The 20,312-nt window shown below is 38.6% G+C and overlaps 1 protein-coding gene across 2 annotated transcripts in view; it reads left to right on the top strand.

Moving 5' to 3' along the window:
- Positions 1 to 20,312, top strand: part of LOC115158652 (adenylate cyclase type 1-like) — a 114,988-nt gene that overhangs the window by 16,826 nt on the left and 77,850 nt on the right. For both annotated transcript variants that reach the window (XM_029707839.1, XM_029707840.1), the window contains exon 4: positions 15,756 to 15,867. In XM_029707839.1, coding sequence (XP_029563699.1) covers positions 15,756 to 15,867 — 112 coding nt within the window. The remainder of the gene's footprint in view (positions 1 to 15,755; positions 15,868 to 20,312) is intronic.

The following is a 20,312-nucleotide window of genomic DNA, read 5'->3' on the forward strand; positions in this document are numbered from 1 at the left end:
TGTCTTACTGAAGTTACACACTCTCTCACATTTGGCTTACTGAAGAAGTTACACTCTCTCACATTATGGCTTACTGAAGTTACACTCTCTCACATTATGGTTTACTGAAATTACACTCTCTCACATTATGGCTTACTGAAGATTAATCTCTCTCACATTATGGCTTACTGAAGTTACACACTCTCTCACATTATGGCTTATTGAAGTTACACTCTCTCACATTATGGATTACTGAAGTTTAATCTCTCTCACATTATAGCACACTGAAATTACACTCTCTCACATTATAGCACACTGAAATTACACTTTCTCACATTATGGATAACAGAAGTTACATTCTCTGACATTATGGTTTACAGAAGAAGTTACACTCTCTCACATTATGGCTTACTGAAGTTACTCTCTCTCACATTATGACTTACTGAAGTTATACACTCTCTCACAGTATGGCTTGCTAAAGTTACACACTCTCTCACATTATGGCTTACTGAAGTGACACTCTCTCACATAATGGCTAACTGAAGTTACTCTCTCACATTATGGTTTACTGAAATTACACTCTCTCACATTATGGTTTACTGAAATTACACTCTCTCACATTATGGCTTACTGAAGATTAATCTCTCTCACATTATGGCACACTGAAGAAGTTACACTCTCTCACAATATGGATTACAGAAGAAGTTACTCTCTCTCACATTATGGCTTACTGAAGTTACACACTCTCTCACATTATGGCTTACTGAAAAAGTTACACTTTCTCACATTATGGATAACTGAAGTTACACTCTCTCACATTATGGATTACTGAAGTTACACTCTCTCACAATATGGCTTACAGAAGAAGTTACTCTCTCTCACATTATGGCTTACTGAAGTTACACAGTCTCTCACATTATGGCTTAATGAAGAAGTTACATTCTCTCACATTATGGCTTACTGAAAAAGTTACACTTTCTCACATTATGGATAACTGAAGTTACACTCTCTCACATTTTGGCTTACTGAAGAAGTTACACTCTCTCACATTATGGCTTACTGAAGTTACTCTCTCTCACATTATGACTTACTGAAGTTATACACTCTCTCACAGTATGGCTTGCTAAAGTTACACACTCTCTGACATTACGGCTTACAGAAGAAGTTACTCTCTCTCACATTATGGTTTACTGAAATTACACTCTCTCACATTATGGTTTACTGAAATTACACTCTCTCACATTATGGCTTACTGAAGATTAATCTCTCTCACATTATGGTACACTGAAGAAGTTACACTCTCTCACAATATGGCTTACTGAAAAAGTTACACTCTCTCACATTATGGCTTACTGAAGTTACACTCTCTCACAATATGGATTACTGAAATTACACTCTCTCACATTATGGTTTACTGAAGATTAATCTCTCCCACATTATGGCACACTGAAGAAGTTACACTCTCTCACAATATGGCTTACAGAAGAAGTTACTCTCTCTCACATTATGGCTTACTGAAGAATAATCTCTCTCACATTATGGCACACTGAAGAAGTTACACTCTCTCACATTATGGCTTACTGAAGTTACACACTCTCACATTTTGGCTTACTGAAGAAGTTACACTCTCTCACATTATGGCTTACTGAAGAAGTTACACTCTCACATTATGGCTTACTGAAAAAGTTACACTCTCTCACATTATGGCTTACTGAAGTTACATGCTCTCACATTATGGTTTACTGTAATTACACTCTCTCACATTATGGCTTACTGAAGATACAGACTCTCTCACATTATGGCTTACTGAAGTTACACTCTCTCACATTATGGCTTACTGAAGTTTAATCTCTCTCACATTATAGCACACTGAAATTACACTCTCTCACATTATGGCTTACTGAAGTTTAATCTCTCTCACATTATAACACACTGAAATTACATTCTCTCACATTATGACTTACTAAAGTTACACACTCTCTCACATTATGGCTTACTGAAGTGACACTCTCTCACATTATGGCTAAGTGAAGTTACACGCTCTCACATTATGGTTTACTGAAGTTACACACTCTCTCACATTATGGCTTACTGAAGAAGTTACACTCTCTCACAATATGGCTTGCTGAAGTTACACTCTCTCACATTATGGCTTACTGAAGTTACACACTCTCTCACATTATGGATAACTGAAGTTACACTCTCTCACATTATGGCTTACTGTAGATACACTCTCTCACAATATGGCTTGCAGAAGAAGTTACTCTCTCTCACATTATGGCATACTGAAGATTAATCTCTCTCACATTTTGGCTTACTGAAGAAGTTACACTCTCTCACATTATGGCTTACTGAAGTTACACACTCTCTCACATTTTGGCTTACTGAAGAAGTTACACTCTCACATTATGGCTTACTAAATAAGTTACACTCTCACAATATGGCTTACAGAAGAAGTTACTCTCTCTCACATTATGGCTTACTGAAGTTACACAGTCTCTCACATTATGGCTTACTAAAAAAGTTACACTCTCTCACAATATGGCTTACAGAAGAAGTTACTCTCTCTCACATTATGGCTTACTGAAGAAGTTACATTCTCTCACATTATGGATAACTGAAGTTACACTCTCTCACATTATGGCTTACTGAAGTTACACTCTCTCACATTTTGGCTTACTGAAGAAGTTACACTCTCTCACATTATGGCTTACTGAAAAAGTTACACTCTCTCACATTATGGATTACTGAAATTACCACTGTCTCACATTATGGCTTACTGAAGTTACACTCTCTCACATTATGGATTACTGAAATTACATTCTCTCACATTATGGCTTAATGAAGTTACACTCTCTCACATTATGGATTACTGAAATTACATTCTCTCACATTATGGCTTACTGAAGTTACTCTCTCTCACATTATGACTTACTGAAGTTATACACTCTCTCACAGTATGGCTGGCTAAAGTTACACATTCTCTCACATTATGGCTTACAGAAGAAGTTACACTCTCTCACATTATGTCTTACTGAAGTTACACACTCTCTCACATTTGGCTTACTGAAGAAGTTACACTCTCTCACATTATGGCTTACTGAAGTTACACGCTCTCACATTATGGTTTACTGAAATTACACTCTCTCACATTATGGCTTACTGAAGATTAATCTCTCTCACATTATGGCTTACTGAAGTTACACACTCTCTCACATTATGGCTTATTGAAGTTACACTCTCTCACATTATGGATTACTGAAGTTTAATCTCTCTCACATTATAGCACACTGAAATTACACTCTCTCACATTATAGCACACTGAAATTACACTTTCTCACATTATGGATAACAGAAGTTACATTCTCTGACATTATGGTTTACAGAAGAAGTTACACTCTCTCACATTATGGCTTACTGAAGTTACTCTCTCTCACATTATGACTTACTGAAGTTATACACTCTCTCACAGTATGGCTTGCTAAAGTTACACACTCTCTCACATTATGGCTTACTGAAGTGACACTCTCTCACATAATGGCTAACTGAAGTTACTCTCTCACATTATGGTTTACTGAAATTACACTCTCTCACATTATGGTTTACTGAAATTACACTCTCTCACATTATGGCTTACTGAAGATTAATCTCTCTCACATTATGGCACACTGAAGAAGTTACACTCTCTCACAATATGGATTACAGAAGAAGTTACTCTCTCTCACATTATGGCTTACTGAAGTTACACACTCTCTCACATTATGGCTTACTGAAAAAGTTACACTTTCTCACATTATGGATAACTGAAGTTACACTCTCTCACATTATGGCTTACTGAAGTTACACTCTCTCACAATATGGCTTACAGAAGAAGTTACTCTCTCTCACATTATGGCTTACTGAAGTTACACAGTCTCTCACATTATGGCTTAATGAAGAAGTTACATTCTCTCACATTATGGCTTACTGAAAAAGTTACACTTTCTCACATTATGGATAACAGAAGTTACACTCTCTCACATTTTGGCTTACTGAAGAAGTTACACTCTCTCACATTATGGCTTACTGAAGTTACTCTCTCTCACATTATGACTTACTGAAGTTATACACTCTCTCACAGTATGGCTTGCTAAAGTTACACACTCTCTGACATTACGGCTTACAGAAGAAGTTACTCTCTCTCACATTATGGTTTACTGAAATTACACTCTCTCACATTATGGTTTACTGAAATTACACTCTCTCACATTATGGCTTACTGAAGATTAATCTCTCTCACATTATGGTACACTGAAGAAGTTACACTCTCTCACAATATGGCTTACTGAAAAAGTTACACTCTCTCACATTATGGCTTACTGAAGTTACACTCTCTCACAATATGGATTACTGAAATTACACTCTCTCACATTATGGTTTACTGAAGATTAATCTCTCCCACATTATGGCACACTGAAGAAGTTACACTCTCTCACAATATGGCTTACAGAAGAAGTTACTCTCTCTCACATTATGGCTTACTGAAGAATAATCTCTCTCACATTATGGCACACTGAAGAAGTTACACTCTCTCACATTATGGCTTACTGAAGTTACACACTCTCTCACATTTTGGCTTACTGAAGAAGTTACACTCTCTCACATTATGGCTTACTGAAGAAGTTACACTCTCACATTATGGCTTACTGAAAAAGTTACACTCTCTCACATTATGGCTTACTGAAGTTACATGCTCTCACATTATGGTTTACTGTAATTACACTCTCTCACATTATGGCTTACTGAAGATACAGACTCTCTCACATTATGGCTTACTGAAGTTACACTCTCTCACATTATGGCTTACTGAAGTTTAATCTCTCTCACATTATAGCACACTGAAATTACACTCTCTCACATTATGGCTTACTGAAGTTTAATCTCTCTCACATTATAACACACTGAAATTACATTCTCTCACATTATGACTTACTAAAGTTACACACTCTCTCACATTATGGCTTACTGAAGTGACACTCTCTCACATTATGGCTAAGTGAAGTTACACGCTCTCACATTATGGTTTACTGAAGATACACACTCTCTCACATTATGGCTTACTGAAGAAGTTACACTCTCTCACATTATGGCTTACTGAAGTTACACTCTCTCACATTATGGCTTACTGAAGTTACACACTCTCTCACATTATGGATAACTGAAGTTACACTCTCTCACATTATGGCTTACTGTAGATACACTCTCTCACAATATGGCTTGCAGAAGAAGTTACTCTCTCTCACATTATGGCATACTGAAGATTAATCTCTCTCACATTTTGGCTTACTGAAGAAGTTACACTCTCTCACATTATGGCTTACTGAAGTTACACACTCTCTCACATTTTGGCTTACTGAAGAAGTTACACTCTCACATTATGGCTTACTAAATAAGTTACACTCTCACAATATGGCTTACAGAAGAAGTTACTCTCTCTCACATTATGGCTTACTGAAGTTACACAGTCTCTCACATTATGGCTTACTGAAGAAGTTACACTCTCTCACATTATGGCTTACTGAAGAAGTTACACTCTCTCACATTATGGCTTACTGAAAAAGTTACACTCTCTCACATTATGGCTTACTGAAGTTACACTCTCTCACATTATGGTTTACTGAAATTACACTCTCTCACATTATGGCTTACTGAAGTTACACACTCTCTCACATTATGGCTTATTGAAGTTACACTCTCTCACATTATGGCTTACTGAAGTTTAATCTCTCTCACATTATAGCACACTGAAATTACACTCTCTCACATTATGGCTTACAGAAGTTTAATCTCTCTCACATTATAGCACACTGAAATTACATTCTCTCACATTATGGCTTACTGAAGTTACTCTCTCTCACATTATGACTTACTGAAGTTATACACTCTCTCACAGTATGGCTTGCTAAAGTTACACACTCTCTCACATTATGGCTTACTGAAGTGACACTCTCTCACATTATGGTTTACTGAAATTACACTCTCTCACATTATGGCTTACTGAAAAAGTTACTCTCTCTGACATTATGGCTTACAGAAGAAGTTACTCTCTCTCACATTTTGGCTTACTGAAGTTACACACTCTCACATTATGGCTTACTGAAAAGTTACACTCTCTCACATTATGGCTTACTGAAGTTACACTCTCTCACATTATGGATTACTGAAATTACACTCTCTCACATTATGGCTTACTGAAGTTACACGCTCTCACATTATGGCTTACTGAAGTTACACACTCTCTCACATTTTGGCTTACTGAAGAAGTTACACTCTCTTACATTATGGCTTACTGAAAAAGTTATACTCTCTCACATTATGGCTTACTGAAGAAGTTACACTCTCTCACATTATGGCTTACTGAAAAAGTTACACTCTCTCACATTATGGCTTACTGAAGATTAATCTCTCTCACATTATGGCACACTGAAGAAGTTACACTCTCTCACATTATGGCTTACTGAAGAAGTTACTCTCTCTCACATTATGGCTTACTGAAGTTACACTCTCTCACATTATGGCTTACTGAAGTTACACACTCTCTCACATTATGGCTTACTGAAGTTACACTCTCTCACATTATGGCTTACTGAAGTTACACTGTCTCACAATATGGTTTACAGAAGAAGTTACTCTCTCTCACATTATGGCTTACTGAAGTTACACTCTCTCTCACATTATGGCTTACTGAAGTTACACTCTCTCACATTATGGCTTACTGAAGTTACACACTCTCTCACATTTTGGCTTACTGAAGAAGTTACACTCTCTCACATTATGGCTTACTGAAAAAGTTACACTCTCTCACATTATGGCTTACTGAAGTTACACTCTCTCACATTATGGCTTACTGAAGTTACACTCTCTCACATTATGGCTTACTGAAGTTACACTCTCTCACATTATGGCTTACTGAAGTTACACTCTCTCACATTATGGCTTACTGAAGTTACACACTCTCTCACATTATGGCTTACTGAAGAAGTTACACTCTCTCACATTATGGCTTACTGAAAAAGTTACACTCTCTCACATTATGGCTTCCTGAAGTTACACGCTCTCACATTATGGTTTACTGAAATTACACTCTCTCACATTATGGCTTACTGAAGTTACACACTCTCTCACATTATGGCTTATTGAAGTTACACTCTCTCACATTATGGCTTACTGAAGTTTAATCTCTCTCACATTATAGCACACTGAAATTACACTCTCTCACATTATGGCTTACTGAAGTTTAATCTCTCTCACATTATAGCACACTGAAATTACATTCTCTCACATTATGGCTTACTGAAGTTACTCTCTCTCACATTATGGCTTACTGAAGTTATACACTCTCTCACAGTATGGCTTGCTAAAGTTACACACTCTCTCACATTATGGCTTACTGAAGTGACACTCTCTCACATTATGGTTTACTGAAATTACACTCTCTCACATTATGGCTTACTGAAAAAGTTACTCTCTCTGACATTATGGCTTACAGAAGAAGTTACTCTCTCTCACATTATGGCTTACTGAAGTTACACACTCTCACATTATGGCTTACTGAAGAAGTTACACTCTCTCACATTATGGCTTACTGAAGTTACACTCTCTCACATTATGGCTTACTGAAGTTACACTCTCTCACATTATGGCTTACTGAAGTTACACACTCTCTCACATTTTGGCTTACTGAAGAAGTTACACTCTCTCACATTATGGCTTACTGAAAAAGTTACACTCTCTCACATTATGGCTTACTGAAGAAGTTACACTCTCTCACATTATGGCTTACTGAAAAAGTTACACTCTCTCACATTATGGCTTACTGAAGATTAATCTCTCTCACATTATGGCACACTGAAGAAGTTACACTCTCTCACATTATGGCTTGCAGAAGAAGTTACTCTCTCTCACATTATGGCTTACTGAAGTTACACTCTCTCACATTATGGCTTACTGAAGTTACACACTCTCTCACATTATGGCTTACTGAAGTTACACTCTCTCACATTATGGCTTACTGAAGTTACACTCTCTCACATTATGGCTTACTGAAGAAGTTACTCTCTCTCACATTATGGCTTACTGAAGTTACACACTCTCTCACATTATGGCTTACTGAAGTTACACTTTCTCACATTATGGATAACTGAAGTTACACTCTCTCACATTATGGCTTACTGAAGTTACACACTCTCTCACATTTTGGCTTACTGAAGAAGTTACACTCTCTCACATTATGGCTTACTGAAAAAGTTACACTCTCTCACATTATGGCTTACTGAAGTTACACTCTCTCACATTATGGCTTACTGAAGTTACACTCTCTCACATTATGGCTTACTGAAGTTACACTCTCTCACATTATGGCTTACTGAAGTTACACTCTCTCACATTATGGCTTACTGAAGTTACACACTCTCTCACATTTTGGCTTACTGAAGAAGTTACACTCTCTCACATTATGGCTTACTGAAAAAGTTACACTCTCTCACATTATGGCTTCCTGAAGTTACACGCTCTCACATTATGGTTTACTGAAATTACACTCTCTCACATTATGGCTTACTGAAGTTACACACTCTCTCACATTATGGCTTACTGAAGTTACACTCTCTCACATTATGGCTTACTGAAGTTTAATCTCTCTCACATTATAGCACACTGAAATTACACTCTCTCACATTATGGCTTACTGAAGTTTAATCTCTCTCACATTATAGCACACTGAAATTACATTCTCTCACATTATGGCTTACTGAAGTTACTCTCTCTCACATTATGACTTACTGAAGTTATACACTCTCTCACAGTATGGCTTGCTAAAGTTACACACTCTCTCACATTATGGCTTACTGAAGTGACACTCTCTCACATTATGGTTTACTGAAATTACACTCTCTCACATTATGGCTTACTGAAAAAGTTACTCTCTCTGACATTATGGCTTACAGAAGAAGTTACTCTCTCTCACATTTTGGCTTACTGAAGTTACACACTCTCACATTATGGCTTACTGAAAAGTTACACTCTCTCACATTATGGCTTACTGAAGTTACACTCTCTCACATTATGGATTACTGAAATTACACTCTCTCACATTATGGCTTACTGAAGTTACACGCTCTCACATTATGGCTTACTGAAGTTACACACTCTCTCACATTTTGGCTTACTGAAGAAGTTACACTCTCTTACATTATGGCTTACTGAAAAAGTTATACTCTCTCACATTATGGCTTACTGAAGAAGTTACACTCTCTCACATTATGGCTTACTGAAAAAGTTACACTCTCTCACATTATGGCTTACTGAAGTTACATGCTCTCACATTATGGTTTACTGTAATTACACTCTCTCACATTATGGCTTACTGAAGATACAGACTCTCTCACATTATGGCTTACTGAAGTTACACTCTCTCACATTATGGCTTACTGAAGTTTAATCTCTCTCACATTATAGCACACTGAAATTACACTCTCTCACATTATGGCTTACTGAAGTTTAATCTCTCTCACATTATAACACACTGAAATTACATTCTCTCACATTATGACTTACTAAAGTTACACACTCTCTCACATTATGGCTTACTGAAGTGACACTCTCTCACATTATGGCTAAGTGAAGTTACACGCTCTCACATTATGGCTTACTGAAGATACACACTCTCTCACATTATGGCTTACTGAAGAAGTTACACTCTCTCACATTATGGCTTACTGAAGTTACACTCTCTCACATTATGGCTTACTGAAGTTACACACTCTCTCACATTATGGATAACTGAAGTTACACTCTCTCACATTATGGCTTACTGTAGATACACTCTCTCACAATATGGCTTGCAGAAGAAGTTACTCTCTCTCACATTATGGCATACTGAAGATTAATCTCTCTCACATTTTGGCTTACTGAAGAAGTTACACTCTCTCACATTATGGCTTACTGAAGTTACACACTCTCTCACATTTTGGCTTACTGAAGAAGTTACACTCTCACATTATGGCTTACTAAATAAGTTACACTCTCACAATATGGCTTACAGAAGAAGTTACTCTCTCTCACATTATGGCTTACTGAAGTTACACAGTCTCTCACATTATGGCTTACTGAAGAAGTTACACTCTCTCACATTATGGCTTACTGAAGAAGTTACACTCTCTCACATTATGGCTTACTGAAAAAGTTACACTCTCTCACATTATGGCTTACTGAAGTTACACTCTCTCACATTATGGTTTACTGAAATTACACTCTCTCACATTATGGCTTACTGAAGTTACACACTCTCTCACATTATGGCTTACTGAAGTTACACTCTCTCACATTATGGCTTACTGAAGTTTAATCTCTCTCACATTATAGCACACTGAAATTACACTCTCTCACATTATGGCTTACTGAAGTTTAATCTCTCTCACATTATAGCACACTGAAATTACATTCTCTCACATTATGGCTTACTGAAGTTACTCTCTCTCACATTATGACTTACTGAAGTTATACACTCTCTCACAGTATGGCTTGCTAAAGTTACACACTCTCTCACATTATGGCTTACTGAAGTGACACTCTCTCACATTATGGTTTACTGAAATTACACTCTCTCACATTATGGCTTACTGAAAAAGTTACTCTCTCTGACATTATGGCTTACAGAAGAAGTTACTCTCTCTCACATTATGGCTTACTGAAGTTACACACTCTCACATTATGGCTTACTGAAAAGTTACACTCTCTCACATTATGGCTTACTGAAGTTACACTCTCTCACATTATGGATTACTGAAGTTACACTCTCTCACATTATGGCTTACTGAAGTTACACACTCTCTCACATTATGGCTTACTGAAGAAGTTACACTCTCTCACATTATGGCTTACTGAAGAAGTTATACTCTCTCACATTATGGCTTACTGAAGAAGTTACACTCTCTCACATTATGGCTTACTGAAAAAGTTACACTCTCTCACATTATGGCTTACTGAAGATTAATCTCTCTCACATTATGGCACACTGAAGAAGTTACACTCTCTCACATTATGGCTTACAGAAGAAGTTACTCTCTCTCACATTATGGCTTACTGAAGTTACACTCTCTCACATTATGGCTTACTGAAGTTACACACTCTCTCACATTATGGCTTACTGAAGTTACACTCTCTCACATTATGGCTTACTGAAGTTACACTCTCTCACAATATGGCTTACAGAAGAAGTTACTCTCTCTCACATTATGGCTTACTGAAGTTACACACTCTCTCACATTATGGCTTACTGAAGTTACACTTTCTCACATTATGGATAACTGAAGTTACACTCTCTCACATTATGGCTTACTGAAGTTACACACTCTCTCACATTTTGGCTTACTGAAGAAGTTACACTCTCTCACATTATGGCTTACTGAAAAAGTTACACTCTCTCACATTATGGCTTACTGAAGTTACACTCTCTCACATTATGGCTTACTGAAGTTACACTCTCTCACATTATGGCTTACTGAAGTTACACTCTCTCACATTATGGCTTACTGAAGTTACACTCTCTCACATTATGGCTTACTGAAGTTACACACTCTCTCACATTATGGCTTACTGAAGAAGTTACACTCTCTCACATTATGGCTTACTGAAAAAGTTACACTCTCTCACATTATGGCTTACTGAAGTTACACGCTCTCACATTATGGTTTACTGAAATTACACTCTCTCACATTATGGCTTACTGAAGTTACACACTCTCTCACATTATGGCTTACTGAAGTTACACTCTCTCACATTATGGCTTACTGAAGTTTAATCTCTCTCACATTATAGCACACTGAAATTACACTCTCTCACATTATGGCTTACTGAAGTTTAATCTCTCTCACATTATAGCACACTGAAATTACATTCTCTCACATTATGGCTTACTGAAGTTACTCTCTCTCACATTATGGCTTACTGAAGTTATACACTCTCTCACAGTATGGCTTGCTAAAGTTACACACTCTCTCACATTATGGCTTACTGAAGTGACACTCTCTCACATTATGGTTTACTGAAATTACACTCTCTCACATTATGGCTTACTGAAAAAGTTACTCTCTCTGACATTATGGCTTACAGAAGAAGTTACTCTCTCTCACATTTTGGCTTACTGAAGTTACACACTCTCACATTATGGCTTACTGAAAAGTTACACTCTCTCACATTATGGCTTACTGAAGTTACACTCTCTCACATTATGGATTACTGAAATTACACTCTCTCACATTATGGCTTACTGAAGTTACACGCTCTCACATTATGGCTTACTGAAGTTACACTCTCTCACATTATGGATTACTGAAATTACACTCTCTCACATTATTGCTTACTGAAGTTACACACTCTCTCACATTTTGGCTTACTGAAGAAGTTACACTCTCTTACATTATGGCTTACTGAAAAAGTTATACTCTCTCACATTATGGCTTACTGAAGAAGTTACACTCTCTCACATTATGGCTTACTGAAAAAGTTACACTCTCTCACATTATGGCTTACTGAAGATTAATCTCTCTCACATTATGGCACACTGAAGAAGTTACACTCTCTCACATTATGGCTTGCAGAAGAAGTTACTCTCTCTCACATTATGGCTTACTGAAGTTACACTCTCTCACATTATGGCTTACTGAAGTTACACACTCTCTCACATTATGGCTTACTGAAGTTACACTCTCTCACATTATGGCTTACTGAAGTTACACTGTCACACAATATGGCTTACAGAAGAAGTTACTCTCTCTCACATTATGGCTTACTGAAGTTACACACTCTCTCACATTATGGCTTACTGAAGTTACACTTTCTCACATTATGGATAACTGAAGTTACACTCTCTCACATTATGGCTTACTGAAGTTACACACTCTCTCACATTTTGGCTTACTAAAAAAGTTACACTCTCTCACAATATGACTTACAGTAGAAGTTACTCTCTCTCACATTATGGCTTACTGAAGTTACACAGTCTCTCACATTATGGCTTACTGAAGAAGTTACACTCTCTCACACTATGGCTTACTGAAGAAGTTACATTCTCTCACATTATGGATAACTGAAGTTACACACTCTCACATTATGGCTTACTGAAGTAACACACTCTCTCACATTTTGGCTTACTGAAGTTACACACTCTCTCACATTATGGCTTACTGAAGTTACACTCTCTCACATTATGGCTTACTGAAGTTACACACTCTCTCACATTATGGCTTACTGAAGTTACACACTCTCTCACATTTTGGCTTACTGAAGAAGTTACACTCTCTCACATTATGGCTTACTGAAAAAGTTACACTCTCTCACATTATGGCTTACTGAAGTTACACACTCTCACATTATGGCTTACTGAAGTTACACACTCTCTCACATTTTGGCTTACTGAAGAAGTTACACTCTCTCACATTATGGCTTACTGAAGTTACACACTCTCACATTATGGCTTACTGAAGTAACACACTCTCTCACATTTTGGCTTACTGAAGTTACACACTCTCTCACATTATGGCTTACTGAAGTTACACTCTCTCACATAATGGCTTACTGAAGAAGTTACACTCTCTCACATTATGGCTTACTGTAGAGGGTAGTTGATTTATGTATTCCGGGGTTTTTTGGTCACTGCTCTGTTAGTCTATGTTCTTTCTAGTTAGTCTGTTTCTATGTTTAGTTAATTGGGGTGTGGACTCTCAATTGAAGGCAGGTGTTGTCTAGTTGCCTTTGATTGAGAGTCCTATATATTAGGGTGTGTTTGTAATTTGTGGGAGGTTGTCATTTGAATTGCTGTTGATTGCCTTTCAAGTCTGTATTCGTCGTCCATCGTTTTGTTTGTATAAGTGTTTCCATTATTAAAAAGTGTGTAACTTTCAGTAATTGATTGTTTCTGTCTAGTGCTTTCTATTTAGAGTATTTCCTGACAGGACTGTTTTGCTGTCGTCTTTTGTTTATTTTTGTAGTGTTCTCTTTTTCAATTAAATTTCAAGATGAACACACGTCCTCCGCTGCACCTTGGTTTCATTACTACGACAGCTGTTACAGTTACAGTTACACACTTCTATCTATACATTCTCTTTGTGTTAAAGTCAAGGGCTGGTGATTATATTCACAGTGAATTAGATCTACACTGATCAAAAATATAAATGCAACATGTAAAGTGTTGGACCCGTGTTTCAAATATCCCAGAAATTGTCCATAGCCGAAAAAAGCTTTTTTCTCTCAATTTGTGTGCACAAATTTGTTTACATCCCTGTTAGTGAGCATTTCTCCTTTGTCAAGATAATCCATCCACTTGATCGGTGTTGCATATCAAGAAGCTGATTAAACAGCGTGAATATTACACAGGTGCACCTTGTGCTGGAGACAATAAAAGTCCGCTCTAAAATGTGCAGTTTGGTTACTCAACACAATGCCATAGATGTCTCAATTTTGAGGGTCCGTGAAATTGGCATGCTGACTGCAGGAATGTCCACCGGAGCTGTTTCCAGAAAATGGAATGTTCATTTCTCTACCATAAGCCACCTCCAACGTTGTTTTAGTGAATTTGGCAGTACGTCCAACCGGCCTCACAACCGCAGGCCACGTGTATGCCTTTGTGTTGGTGGTGGGGTTATGGTATGGGCAGGCATAAGCTACGGACAACAAACACAATAGCATTTTATCTATGGCAATTTGAATGCACAGAGATACCATGATGAGATCCTGAAGCCCATTTTCGTGCCATTCATCCCCCACCATCACGTCATTATTCAGCATAATAATACACGGCCCCATGCTCAAAGGATCTGCCCACAATTCCTGGGAGCTGAAAATGTCCCAATTCTTCCATAGCCTGCATAATCACCAGACATGTCACCCATTGAGCAGGTTTGGGATGCTCTGGGTTGACGAGTACGACAGCGTGTTCCAGTTCCGCCAATATCCAAGAACTTCGCACAGCTATTAAAGAGGAGTGGGACAGCATTCCACAGGCCACAATCAACAGCCTGATCAACTCTATGCGAATTAGATGTGTCGCCCTGCATGAGGCAAGTGGTGGCCACACCAGATACTGACTGGTTTTCTGATCCACACCAAACAGATGCATATCTGTAATCCCAGTCATGTGAAATCCACAGATTAGGGCCTAATGAATTCATTTCAATTGACTGATTTCCTTATATGAACTGTAACTCAGTAAAACCTTTGAAATTGTTGCATGTTGCGTTTATGGTTTTGTTCAGTAAATAACACCTTGTTGTTCCTACCATCTGTGCTGTGGACAAATGGCTTTTAATACTCTATTCAAACTAAAGCAACACTGACTTCATCCCAAATGGCACCCTACTCCCTTTATAGTGCACTACTTTTGACCAGACTGTTCTACAAGATACTCTCCTTTACTCACTCGTTCATGGGAGTCTGTGTGTTGTATGTGTGTGCGTTCGTGCATGTGTGTGATTGCGATGATTTGGTTTTTGTCCCTTTGATAAACTGGGATAAGCTGACAAACACATCTTCTTCTTAGCTCAGTACATTCATATTCATCAACAAAGTAATGTTGACAGTGTCTGACTCAAATAAGCTCAACTGTGCTACAAGAAAATAATGTTATTTGTGACTGAGAAGGGCAATTTGGCATGACTAGACCTTTTTAGGTTGTCATTGTTAGAAAAATTATAATAATGTCTATCTTTCTTTCTTTCCCCCCTCCCCTCCCTCCCCTCCAGTATCTTGTTTGCAGACATCGTGGGGTTTACCAGTCTGGCGTCTCAGTGTACTGCCCAGGAACTGGTCAAACTGCTCAACGAACTTTTCGGGAAGTTTGACGAGCTGGCCACAGTGAGTCCCTCCATCCTATTGGTCCCCTAACCTCAGTGTGTGTGTGTGTGTGTGTGTGTGTGTGTGTGTGTGTGTGTGTGTGTGTGTGTGTGTGTGTGTGTGTGTGTGTGTGTGTGTGTGTGTGTGTGTGGTGTGCATGCGTGCGTGTGTGCGGCTCAGCCAGGTCACCCGTGATTCAAGTCAGTTCTCCACGTCCACGCATGTCTGAGGACATCGGGAGATGATGTGGAAATGGGCAACTAGGGGCAACAGTGAGCACTGATGCCTTCAAGTAGGTTTCGGCCTTTGATTCCAAAGGATGCAAGTTTGAATCCAGCGATATAAAGTCGTTTTTTATATTTTTATTTTAAGCCCATCCCAAACCTTAACCCTTACCTTAACCATTCGGAGTTAATGCCTAACCTTAAGAATTTGGAGTTAATGTCTGAACTTAACCCTAACCTTAAACACTTAGAAATGTTCCGTTTTGAACAACTTCAAAAATGTGACGTTTGAGAAACATGGATGAACATCTAATTCTGACGTGAGACTGTGAGAGCTGGTAGGTGTGGCTGGTAGGTGGCACATGCATTATTAATATGATTACAGTAGTCTGGCAGTAGAAAGCTTATCATGCCTCTAATTTGCTTTACCAGGCCACAGCTCTAGACAGGCTTACTAAGCTTCACCCTACAGATACACATACATTACAGCATCTATCTCCCTGTCTCTCTCTCTCTCTTTCATGCTCTCTCTCTCTCTCTCTCTCTGTCTTTCTCTCACACTGAGCTACACCCCACAGCTACAGTATCAGATATCCAGTTTTTTTCAAATGTTACGGTGACTCATAGCATGTGTGTGTTTGCAAGAGGAAAATTATGCCGTACTGTACGAAATACAATATGTAAATCCACTCAAAGATGGATGCACATGCGCAAGCATGCCTCCTTCATTTCCTCCACCTCATTTTCTCTTTCCTTCCTGTGTTTCTAGAAATCTATTTTACTCGTCATTTTTCCTTATCTCACGCTCCAATTCTGTTCTTTCGGATGATCCCTCTATCTCGCTCTAATTCTCTCTGCTCCTTGACCTTCTCCTCCTCACCACCCTTCTTCCATCCCTCTCTCTCTCATCCACTCTGTCCCTCAGGCCTTGTATCATTCTGCTGATCGATACATTCCTTGACATAATAAGGTAGGAAAGTAAATTGAAGATCCATCTCTCTTGTTCTTTCAGTAATTTTCTCTCTTTTCCTTTAATTGAATTATCTCTGTCTCTGGCAGGTATCCACCACTGGCTCTCTATTATAGAGGAACAGGAGGAGTATAACTGAGTAGTAGAAACCCCTAGAACACAAAAATATATTCAAACCAGTCTTTGTCAACTTTAAGGGTTGAATCCCAAAGTTTTTACTAATAAGGAAAGCAAAGCTTCTTTTATGTCTTAAAGCACGAGGAGAGCAAAGCTTATTTTATGTCTTCCTGTCTCTATGCTACCACACTTTATGAGCATATCTCTTGAAACTACTAACGCATGCACGCACGCACGCTACACATGCATGTCACACACACACACACACACACACACACACACACACACACACACACACACACACACACACACACACACACACACACACACCCCCCCCATGGCTATGTCACATGATCAGCATTATCCCCTCTTGAGTCTGAAACGGTGTCTCAGCAATGAGCTTAACTTGGAGAGAGAGATGGGGGTGAGAGAGAGTGAAAGAATATAAAGGGAGAGGGAGGGAGGGAGGGATGGGAGAGAGAGAGTGAAATAATATAGAGGGAGAGAGAGACAGAGTGAGAAAAGGGAGAGAACAAGATTGAGATATACAGAGAGAGATAACAAGAGAGAGGGAGAGGGAGGGAAAGAGAAAGAGAGATAAAGAGGTAGAGTATATTTCTAAGTAAGTTTCTATCTAGCGTTGAGACTATCAGGTTGATATTTTTGCTGGTCTCCTTTAAAGAATGAAGGATGGAGGATGAAAGGAATGCAGAGATTTAGACAGAGGATAAAATAAATGGAGAGAATGAATTAAGAGATTAAGAGGGAGGTTAGGTCACTCTGTGTAATGCTTTACATTCACATAGCATGTCCTACACATTAGTTTAGTACCAAATGGCACCCTATTCTGTTGATAGTGGCGGTAGGTAGCCTAGTGGTTAGAACGTTGGGCCAGTAACCGAAAGGTAAAAGTCTGTCATTCTGTCCCTGAGCAGTTAATGGCAGCCCCCCTCCCCCCATCTCTCTGATATAGAGGGGTTGGGTTAAATGCTGAAGACACACTTCAGTTGAATGCATTCAGTTGTACAACTGACTAGGTCTTTCCCTTACTGTTGACCAGGGCTCTAAGGGAGATAGAGAGTAGTGATCAAAAGTAGTGCACTATAAGTTCATGTTTTAAGTATCACTATATTTCTGTTATTACGGTACTGTCACCTCCTGACCAGTAAGGGGTCATTTTGTTATTGTAGTTGGTCAGGACGTGGCAGGGGTGTGTTTGTTTTGTGTGTTTTGGGGTTTTGGGTTTATGTTCTATGTTTTCTATTTCTATGTGGGTTTTCTAGTTTGTCTATTTCTATGTTAGTTTTGGGAACGACCTCCAATTAGAAGCAGCTGGTTGTCGTTGCTTCTAATTGGAGGCCATATTTAAGTGGGTTTATTTTCTCTTGTGTTTGTGGGTGGTTGTTTCATTGTATAGCTGTGTAGCCTTACAGGACTGTCATTTGTTTTCTTGTTTTGTTTAGTATTCACGTTTAAAAAATAAAAGTATAAGTATGGACACTTACCATGCTGCGTATTGGTCCGATATTTCTTCCTCCTCAGAAGACGAAGATTATGACAGGTGCTATCACTTTGTTATTAGTACTCCTGCGTGGTAGTCTCACTGTTGATGGACCTGGCCTGAGCGCTATGGCAACAATGTATTGTGGAAATACGGTTTAATAAATGTTGTTATACTGGAACCTAGTCGTTGTGTCATTTTAAGTTGACACTACATTATATAGTGAATAGAGGGGCATTTGGGATGCAGACACTGAGACACAGTTGAAGTCGGAAGTTTACATATACTAAGGTTGGAGTCATTCAAAATAATTTTTCAACCACTCCACAAATGTCTTGTTAACAAACTATAGTCTTGGCAAGTCGGTTAGGACATCTACTTTGGCATGACAAGTAATTTTTCGAACAATTGTTTACAGACAGATTATTTCACTTATAATTCACTGTATCACAATTCCAGTGGGTCAGAAGTTTACATACACTAAGTTGACTGTGCCTTTAAACAGCTTGGAAAATTCCAGAAAATGATGTCATGGCTTTAGAAGCTTTTGATAGGCTAACATACATAATTTGAGTCAATTGGAGGTATAACTGTGGATGTATTTCAAGGCCTATCTTCAAACTCAGTGCCTCTTTGCTTGACATCATGGGAAAATCAAAAGAAATCAGCCAAGACCTCATAAAACAAATTGTAGACCTCCACAAGTCTGGTTCATCCTTGGAGCAATTTCCAAACGCCTGAAGATACCACGTTCATCTGTACAAACAATAGTACGCAACTTTAAACACCATGGGACCACGCAGCCGTCATACCGCTCAGGAAGGAGACACGTTCTGTCTCCTAAAGATGAACGTACTTTGGTGTGAAAATTGCAAATCAATCCCAGAACAACAGTAAAGGACCCTTTGAAGATGCTGGAGGAAACATGTACAAAAGTATCTATATCCACAGTAAATTAGTCCTATATCGGCATAACCTGAAAGGCCGCTCAGCAAGGAAGAAGCCACTGCTCCAAAACCACCATAATAAAGCCAGACTACGGTTTGCAACTGCACATGGGGACAAATATTGTACTTTTTGGAGAAATGTCCTCTGGTCTGATGAAACAAAAATAGAACTGTTTGGCCATAATAACCATCGTCATGCTTGGAGGAAAAAGGGGGATGCTTGCAAGCCGAAGAACACCATTCCAACTGTGAAGCACGGGGGTGGCAGCATCATGTTGTGGGAGTCTTTGATGCAGGAGGGACTGGTGCACTTCACAAAATAGATGGCCTCATGAGGATGGAAAATCATGTGGATATATTGAAGCAACATCTCAAGACATCCGTCAGGAAGTTAAAGCTTGGTCGGAAATGGGTCTTCCAAATGGACAATGATCCCAAGCATACTTTCAAAGTTGTGGCAAATTGGCTTAAGGACAGCAAAGTCAAGGTATTGGAGTGGCCATCACAAAGCCCTGACCTCAATCCTATAGAAAATGTGTGGGCAGAACTGAAAAAGCATGTGTGAGCAAGGAGGCCTAAAAATCTGACTCAGTTACACCAGCTCTGTCAGGACGAATGGGACAAAATCCACCCAACTTATTGTGTGAAGCTTGTGGAAGGCTACCCGAAATGTTTGACCCAATTTAAAGGCAATGCTACCAAATACT

The sequence above is a fragment of the Salmo trutta genome, chromosome 22 (genome assembly GCF_901001165.1).
Source record: "Salmo trutta chromosome 22, fSalTru1.1, whole genome shotgun sequence".
NCBI lineage: Eukaryota > Metazoa > Chordata > Actinopteri > Salmoniformes > Salmonidae > Salmo > Salmo trutta.